This window comes from Amblyraja radiata, chromosome 27 (assembly GCF_010909765.2).
Source record: "Amblyraja radiata isolate CabotCenter1 chromosome 27, sAmbRad1.1.pri, whole genome shotgun sequence".
Classification (NCBI taxonomy): Eukaryota; Metazoa; Chordata; class Chondrichthyes; order Rajiformes; family Rajidae; genus Amblyraja; species Amblyraja radiata.
The window spans coordinates 8,829,709-8,839,601 of record NC_045982.1 but is presented as its reverse complement, the minus strand read 5'-3'; the positions used below and the strand labels follow the sequence as shown (position 1 = coordinate 8,839,601).

Genomic DNA, 9,893 nt, shown 5'->3' with positions numbered 1-9,893 from the left:
AGATATGGTAGTAAGCAAAGTGGGAGCAAGAAATACTACTATTCAGCCTGTCAATTCTCATGGTTTGATGAGATTATGGTTGAGATTTACTGCATTTTAATTCTCCTCCTGATTCTGTATCCTCAAATGACCTTGGCTTGCAATTATCTACCCATTTTTTGGATATGAAATTTATTATCGACATGAAGATATTTGCACTCACTTTACTATGAATTGCCCAGGCTATGATTTTAAAATGTTGATCTTTTATTTATCCACCAGCGTAAAAAATATTTTTATCCTCCTCCTCCAAAGATTATGCTAAGAACTTAAAGAATAGAATGGAAGAAATGCTCAGGGAGACTGTTGCGGTGTAGAGATGGAATCTGTAAACACAGCCAAGGCCATAATACATAAACAAAGCGCCTAAAATATTGATCATTTGCTAAAAACAGAACTGGTAAGCAAAGGTTTGGTAAAAAAACTTAGGTTTTACAATTTGCACTATGATTTGGTTCAAAAAATATTTCAATCGTCATAAAATGCTTTGGGACAGATTGAGATTGTGAAAAATACTGTATATATCCAAGTTTCCAGAAAAATCTTAAGGGGACGATTTAAGCAAAACTTGCATCAAACTGTTTTGCACAACAATGATCATTTGTATTTCTATTTTAAATATTTCCTATATTAATTCATACTTGCCCCTCAATATTAATTATTGGAATAATTATTCCCCAAGTTTCAGGGTTTAAAGAAGTCTCATGGCATTCCTTGGCACCCCCTTTCTTAGTGGAACAAACAGCCCCCAGCTCGATGTACTCCATTGCTCATTGATGGCATGCTCAACAACCATACAAATGCTTCATGACCAAGTGAAGTCAACCATTGCTCAAAGTCAGATTTCTGGTACAATCACACTATAGGATTATAGGACCCAACTGGAGATCCGCATTGTTTTAGGGAGTTGTAACAGGGAATGAACTTCCTGCTCATTGTTGCTGAGAATATTGCAGGGAATTGCTGCGTGGCTGGGAGTACCACTTCATTTTAAGTGATTGTAAATCATGGCTCTCTGCTCGCAAGGAAAATAATCTCAGAGCAGAGTTCTCAATGTCCTGGCCAACACAAGCAAAAGCTAACTCATCATCATTTCATTTCACTAATGCTGATGAAGAACTAGCTCAAAGTAATCAGTTGCTTTGAAGCACTATTTAAAATTTAGATGTGTTTGGTGAGTAAATCTTGACAATGATTCTCAAAATATGCAATCATCTGTCATTGCTGTTAGGTTTTGATATCTGTCAGCATAAATCAGTGGAAGGAGTGAATTACAAAAATAAATGTATATTTAGACAAGACACCGAATAAAAGCATTTGATCAATTTCAATCACCTTTCTGTCACATGCATTTAATTGTTATATAGGAATGCTACGCATTTTTTGTTGGTTTAGTTTAAAAAAATGTACATATTGTGGATTCATAATAAGCAAATTAAAATATTACAGCCTCACATTAAGAAACTTCTGAAAACATCATTGAAAAGGAGACACAATGAAGCTGCCCTTCCACAAATAGGAACCTGTTCAATTTTGGCAAGGGTATGCAAAGGAATTACAAGTAAATATACCAGTGAACAGCAAGGTCTGCAGCATCTGAAAAGAATCAACATTTCATCAAGTGGATTCTTTAAAAAAAACATGAAGCAGAGCCTCAAGATGCAGACCCATGTATTGGTTTGTGCAAATGCTATGAACATGCTGAGTGTTTTCAGCAATTTGTCGTCATTTTACATCAGTTTTGCACCACCTGGAGTTGCTGTTTTTTCACCTGTTACATCTATTGTCACTGCTTTCCAAACCTCTCTCCAAGTATCCAATGTCAGATACAATTTTTCTTCAGCTGGTTTTATTATCCACTGCTACTAGCCCTTCAAACTTTAGTTTTGCTTCAAGTAGGAACAATCCCCACCACTTGCAGGTAATCAAATTTCGATGCCAAGCTTAGACTAGGCATGGTTAAAACTGAATCAACTCACTTAGCTTAACAGTTGCCAGTGGTAGTTGTGGTGAGAAATTTTAAGTATATGGGTCTGGTACTTATTTTGCATTCAAATACATCAAGAAAGCAAAGATTGCATCTTCATTACAAATTGTTCTGATAAGGGAGAAACAATGCGAGATAATTACATGCTACCCAAACACTTGGTTAATGGCAGCATACAAAATGAAGGAAACTGGAGCGGATTCTAACCCATGGTTGGAACAGAGCACAAAGAACGCATCATAATATTGCATTCCTTCTTTAAAAAAAATCATGTCAAAATTCATACCTTTTACACATAACTACGTTTTGGTAACAGTACATTCAGATACAGCCAAGCAATTACTTTTATAGCTCAAATGTTTGTTTTTCTTCTTTCAATTTTCCTCATCCTGCTGATCCTCATGGGCCACAATTTCGATGGCTTGTATTTGGGTTTCGTTGTCCGTTTCAGGTGTCTTATCATCACAATCTACATCTGCCACACCATCTGGGTCTGAGTCCATCTCTGGCCCAGGATGAATTTCAATCACAGTCTGCGATTCTGCTGAATGATCAACACTATGGCTCTGAACAACAGAGGCCAGACCAGAGTCCACTGTGACTAGCTCCACGGGGCCCATGCTCACACCAGCCATTGTTGTGATGGCGTTGCTGTCTTGGATGGCGGCTGTGCTCAGCAGGGCAAGGCTGGAGGCGGGATGAATGGTGACCGTGTCGGAGGTAGTTGTCTTGGCCGCACTGACCACGGAGGCATACCTGGTGAAAATCTGCGACCCACCTGACAGTGTGTGGACAGTGACAGGGCTGGATTGCTGGCCAATGGACATGGGCATGGTTGTGACATTGGCAACAGAAAAGTTTGCTCCCATTGGCGTGATTGAAATAGGTGATATGACAGTGAACTGGGGTTGTTGAAGCGGTGTGGTTGGGGTCAGAATGCTGGCTGAGGCAGGTCTCTGGAGTCGAGGGCGCTTGTTGGGCTTGGGAGTGGCGATCGGCATCAGCACCACATTTTGTAATGTTTGGTTTTTCAGTTTCTGTTCCTTGGCTCGTCTCCTCTGCTCCTCCAGCTGGCGTTCCAGTTCTATTGGCAAGAAGGAAGCAAGAGTAGGAGGAATTGGGAAAGGAAAATAAATTATACATTATCGGAATGGTAACATCACCAACTGCACAAGTTCTTATTACACCTCATGTTGTGGCTCAGCACGTGGAATTATGAGGCAATTAAAAGTGTAATCATTATCAGAGTACAATTAAATTACAGGTAATACCAGTTAGTACTGAATGGATCTTTAAAAGCAGTACTGTTCAAAGAAAATGAATATCAAACACCCTCTTTATCAATGTAACCATAAATAAATGCAATTAATAGAAAACATTACCATCCTCTCTTCACGTACATACAAGATTCCTTCCTTATCTTTTCCTGAAATCCCCAATTATCATCCCCTGCACACTACTGATGACCCACCTGAGCTTCAAGCTCTGGAATTCCCTCCATTAACCTGCACGGTTCTCTAATTCTTTCAGAGTTTTGATTACATGTCTTCTATGTGGCAGTGTGACTCTTCTGTCAGGAACTGTGGGATGCTTTGTGTGTTTAACGTGATATTTTGTAAGTTGAATATGTGGTGTCAGTTACTCAAATGTGAGAAATTTTACAAAGCCGCCCAAAGATCATGGCAACAATTAAGCTGCATACCAAAGGGGAGATGAAGAACCAGCAACGGGTAGATATGCAGTGTTGAATTTTTAATAATATCGAAGTATTTACTTTTTACAGACTGGGCATGCATGCTTTACTCTGTCAATGGACTCCAACATAAAGGATTCTTATAGAAGAAAAGGGTGTACCCAACCAAAAACAATCTTATCCCTTGGATGTATACTATTTTGCGATTTTAATACTTATTGACCGACTGAGTGCAGCTGTTGACGGACTTTCACATTCTCAGAGGAGAGTAGTGAGTGAGCGGGCTGGGCTCACCTCCTGCACCCTCGGAGGCGCTCTGGATGTTGAGGTCGGCTACGGGAGGTGCCCCCAATGCACAGAGTCAGAGTGGTGGCCATGTGAGACGTAGGATGGTGCATTTACAGGTCAATGTACCTGGTTCGATGTGTTGTGGAGTGGGCCATTGGAGACCTTGCAGCAGCCTGGGGATCAATTGGATTGGACACGGCTTGCAGCGGCACAGAGCAGGGGAGGACTTTGACATCACATGGCAAGGCCGACCCCTGCAACTCCGATCCAGTGCCGCTACCAGAAGAAGGGGCCTTTATGGCCAAGTTATGACACCACATTTTTAATAAAATTGAAACTTGAAGGATGCAAGATGGCATCCACAGTGTACAGATAAAGGAAAAAAGCACAACATTTAGTGGATGATCAAGTCTGATTAAAGATAATTCAAAGGTCTCCAAAGAGGTAGATGGGAATTAGGACTGCAGTTGAGCTGGTGAGGGGACGGTTCAGTTGCCTGATAACAACCCGATAAATGCAACTTACCTGCAAGATCATTGTGAATCTGTTCTTGGCTTTGATCAGTTTGACTCTTCCTGTTGTCCAAGACCTTCTTCACAGTCTCCAGAAGGCCAAATGTGTGTGCCATGTTGTTCAGAACTGCAGCATCTGAAACAAACATACAACATATTCTGAAATGCTTTTATAATCCAGAACTGGAGATCAGTCAGAGTAAAGATTCTGCCTATCATGACAGATGAGATGAAATTTATCCTTGGTCAAAGAAATATTCTGTAAATAGCATCTTCAATTTGTCCAGTCATTTAATGTGAAATGATCAATGGGAATATGATTGTACGGCTGTATAGTAATTTATGAATGGCAGCAGCAAACTACTTTACCTCCCATTTGAAATAGTGAGGTAACAAACTGAATGTGAAATGATCAGATGTGGCTCTCTGTCATAGTTCATCTCAATGATATGTCTGCAGAAACCCAAACAGGAATTAGTTTGAAAGTTACTGTTGCGAAAATTATCATTCGAGGGCCAGTACTCAAGTATGTGAAGCACAATACTCCTCTACCTACCTGTAATCTGCAGTGGAGTTTGACCCATCCTCTGCTGAACACCAGCCAGCATCTCCATCAGCTCCTTCTGAATATTGGTAACAACTTCCCCCAGCAAACCCACGTCTGCTATTCCTTTCCAGAAAGCCAAGGTGTCCTCTGCAACAAATAAAGCAACTCCATCAATCTCATATTCCACTAACACCAGTTACGTCCCAGATCAGATTATTATCTGACCCTGCAATCCAAGATGGCGTCGCGTGCACAACGCGAGGCTCTGCGTCTCCGTAGTATTAGTAATTTAGTTATTTGTCTGTTAATCATTACCTTAGTTTTCGCCCGGAGCACCGGAGCGAAGACTCTATACAGCCGTCAGGAGCTATTAGAGCTCGGCCGTCTCTGCAAAACGAGCCCCCGATGCGACTTCCAACTGCCGCCGGAGCTCTCCAGGACAGCGTGGTCTAGTGGGCCAGCTTCCCCGACGGGTAGTGCCCGGAGGCGGCGCAGGGACCGCAAACAAAGACGTGGGAAGCGGGGAGGACATCGAGCTAGGCTGAAATTAAATCCTCACCAGCCAGCTCTGCCCAGCATTTTCCTCGCGAATGTCCGATCCTTGGTGAGTAAAATCGATGAACTAAGGCTGCGGATCACCTCACATAAACGGATCACTGACTGCAACGCCATGGTCTTCACTGAAACATGGCTCAACGGCAACATCCCGGACAACGCCATCGAGCTGGAGGGGCGCACTGTCTTCAGGGCCGACAGAACAGCGGAGGACTCCGGTAAGACCAAGGGCGGCGGACTGTGCATCTATGTGAACAACTCGTGGTGTACGGACGTCGTTAGGATTGGTGGCCACTGCTCTGCTGACCTGGAATACCTGATGCTAAAGTGCAGGCCCTTCTATTTGCCAAGAGAATTCTCATCGACTGTTATCACCGCAGTCTATGTACCCCCGGACGCTAATGCCAGGCTAGCAATGGAAGAGCTGCAAGCTGCTATCAGCAAAAATCTATCTGCTCACCCAGAGGGGGCATTTATTGTTGCTGGTGATTTCAACCACTCCGACCTCAAAACTGTACTCCCCAGGTTCCATCAGCATGTTTCCTGCCCAACCAGAGGAAACAATATTCTGGACTTAGTTTACACGAATATTACCGAAGCCTACAAAGCCCTCCCCCTCCCCCACCTTGGTCAGTCTGACCACCTCTCTCTGTTCCTGCTCCCCAAATACACACCTCTGATCAGACGTGTGAAACCTACCACGAGGACAGTCAAGGTCTGGCCTGAGGGGGCTGTCTCTGTTTTACAGCAGCAGTTTCAGCAGACAGACTGGAGTCTGTTTGCTACCCAGTCCACCTTCAATTCACAAGTGGACATCAACTCATACACCTCAACAGTTATGGACTATATAAAATTCTGCACCGATAATGTCACTACACACAAAGAAATAAAGACCTTCCCTAACCAGAAGCCGTGGATGAGCAGGGAGGTCAGACTCCTACTGAAGGCTCGCGATGCCGCTTTCAGATCTGGCGACGCTGAGGGATACAGCTCATCTAGGGCCAAGCTGAAAATGGGAATTAGGAATGCCAAACTCAATCACAAACGGCGGATTGAGGAGCACTTCCAAAACAATTCTGACCCCAGGCGCATGTGGCAAGGAATCAAATCCCTTGCCGATTACCAGAAAGTTAACACCCCTCCCCCAGACAACGCCACCCTTCCTGACGAGCTAAACAATTTCTATGCTCGCTTTGACCGTGATAACAAAACCCCAGCCATCAAAATTGCTCCACCCCCAAATGAACAACCCCTCAGTCTCTCCACCTCTGCTGTACAAGATGCACTGAGCAAGGTGAATGAGCGCAAAGCTGCCGGCCCCGATGGCATCCCTGGCCGGGTGCTTAAGGCATGTGCTGGACAACTATCCCAAGTCTTCACCGACATTTTCAATCTGTCACTGGCCCAGGGTGTTGTCCCCACTTGCCTCAAGACATCAACCATCGTGCCAGTGCCCAAACAGTCAGCCACAGGGAGCCTCAACGATTTCCGCCCAGTGGCACTCACCCCTGTCATTGCTAAGTGCTTTGAGCGGCTGATCTTGGCTCACCTCAAAGCCAGCCTCCCCCCCACACTGGACCCCCATCAGTTTGCCTACCGGGCCAACAGGTCTACAGAGGATGCCATAGCGGCGGCCCTACACTCTGCCCTGACCCACCTGGACAACAACAACTCCTACATCAGGTTGCTGTTCATTGATTTCAGCTCCGCTTTCAACACTGTCATCCCCGCCAGCTTGATCACCAAACTCAGCGGGCTTGGCATCTCCACCTCCCTCTGCAACTGGACACTGGATTTCCTCACCAACAGACCACAGTCTGTTAGGGTCAACAACCTCAACTCCACCACTATAACACTGAACACCGGCGTGCCACAGGGCTGTGTGCTCAGCCCTCTCCTCTACTCCCTCTTCACCCACGACTGCATCCCTAAGTACGGATCCAACGCCATCATTAAGTTCGCTGACGACACCACGGTGGTAGGACTGATCAGTGACAACGATGAGTCAGCCTACCGAGAGGAGGTCCAGCACCTGACAACCTGGTGTGCCAATAATAACCTCGTCCTCAACTCCAAGAAGACGAAGGAACTTATTGTCGACTTCAGGAAGGTCAGAGGGGGCAGACATACCCCCATCCACATAAACGGGACTGAGGTGGAGCGCGTCTCCAGCTACAAATTCCTCGGGGTACACATCTCGGAGGACTTGTCCTGGTCCCTCAACACCTCCAAGCTGGTCAAAAAGGCACAGCAACGCCTTTACTTCCTGAGGAGGCTCAAGAAAGCCCACCTGTCCCCCCAGATCCTGACCAACTTCTACAGGTGTACCATCGAGAGCATCCTGACCGCCTGCTTCACGGTATGGTACAGCAGCTGCACTGTTGCGGACAGGAAGGCACTACAACGGGTGGTGAAAACCGCGCAGCACATCATCGGCGCCCCGCTCCCTGCCATGGATGCCCTCCACCGAAAACGGTGTCTGAAACGAGCTGGGAAGATCATTAAAGACCCCTCCCACCCCAATCATGGACTGTTTGCCCTCCTCCCATCAGGGAGGCGGTACAGGAGCCTCAGGTCTCGTACCAGTAGGATGAGGAACAGCTTCTACAATCATACCATCGCATTGCTGAACTCGGAGTCCCGCCGATAGATTCCTCCGGTCCCTCCGTCCCCATTGTTTAATTATTTTGCATTTTCTATTGTTCTGTATCCTCTTTTAAAAAAAATTCTATATTGCACTACTACGGACTGACGCAAAACTGCATTTCGTTGTACCCATACTCAGTATTTGTGCAATGACATTAAAGTTGAATTGAATTGAATTGAATTGAATTGAATTATCTTAGAACTCTATAATGACAATGGATGCAAAACATTCTACCTCCACTTCCTCAGATAATGTGAGAAGCAAGAACCCACATAAACAGATGGTTCCATAGAGAACCACGAGACAGTTACAGGGAACTGTTCGGTTTGCACTTAATTTCAGTGTAACAAGGGTGTAGATATTTGGAATGGAAGCTTCTCAGGGTTATCGGAAGAAAAGTAATCACAGAACTAAATGACAATTCCTTCGAGAACCCACAAGGCAGAGAGCCAAATGGCCTCCTGTGGAGAAAAGCAGTGTCCACACAATGTACCTTAGACCTAGTTTTCTCAAGCTATGTTCATTAAAAGGCCATTTTGATCATTTCAAATTGCACTAAGTTGCTCTGCCACAAACAGTGATCATCAGTTGCTTCAGATTTTCAACTGAAGCAACATTAATCAAAAGTGAAGAAAAATGACAGAATGGCCTTAAATAGATTGGAAGTACCTTTTGAGACCCAAGGACACACTGAAGGAGTTTAGTTTAGTGATACAGCACGGAAACAAGCCCACCGAGTCCACGCCAACTAGCGATCCCCGCACATTAACACTATCTACACATACTAGGGATAATTTACATATATACCAAGTATACAAACCCACGCCCCAATTGACCTACAAACCTGTACGTATTTGGAGTGTGGGAAGAAACCGAAGATCTTGGAGAAAACCCACTCGGTCACGGGGAGAACGTACAATCTCTGTACAGACAGCACCCGCAATCAGGATCGAAACAACATCCCCGGCACTGCAAGCGCTGTAAGGCAGCAACTTTACCGTTGCACCACCGTGCTGTCCGTTCACAGTAAAAAAATATTTTTAAGTGCTGCCACTTTTGCTATGTGGCCAATTAGTGCTCATCCAGGACACAAACAACTGAGGTTGGTAATCTGAATCTTAGTCTTGGTATTGGTATATTAATGTCAAGTGGACCAAGGTATAAAAACTTTGTTCTTAATGACATTAGCTTGATAAGAAACATTGGCGAGGTAAATGGGGCCCCAGTTTAATGCGCTTTCAAAGACAATATCTCTTCAAATAGGCACCACTTTCTCATTACCACTCAGATACTCTAGGATGCTGGAGAGGGGTAAAAACCACAGTATTCTAACATCAACGGATACAAGTCTATTCTTCTTCTTAGGCAATCCCTTGGGATGAGGGTTCACCCACTTCTGCTGCAGATTTGTGGATTCTAAGGTGACTGATCTATGTGCGAACTAGATTCTTCCACATATAGAACAGAAGGTGAGACTTGATAGCTTGGGAGGTAGTATGCTTGGTCCTACCATTTACAGAGCCTCACGTGCTACAGGGACTCAAGGTTCTCACTGCCACCACAAATGCTCCTTCCTCAATGAGTGGTCACAGCCGAATATGTTGGAAAGCTACCATTTTTCCACG

The 9,893-nt window shown here is 44.7% G+C and overlaps 1 protein-coding gene across 1 annotated transcript in view; it reads right to left on the bottom strand.

Annotated features, from left to right (window-relative positions):
• Positions 1-228: 228 nt before the first annotated feature.
• Positions 229-9,893, bottom strand: part of gmeb1 (glucocorticoid modulatory element binding protein 1) — a 32,046-nt gene continuing 22,381 nt past the window's right edge. Inside the window, exons 7-9 of the mRNA XM_033045051.1 lie at positions 5,076-5,213; positions 4,533-4,655; positions 229-3,110 (exon numbers count right to left, since the gene is read on the bottom strand). Of these exons, the coding sequence (XP_032900942.1) occupies positions 2,401-3,110; positions 4,533-4,655; positions 5,076-5,213 (971 nt within the window). The 3' untranslated portion in view covers positions 229-2,400. The remainder of the gene's footprint in view (positions 3,111-4,532; positions 4,656-5,075; positions 5,214-9,893) is intronic.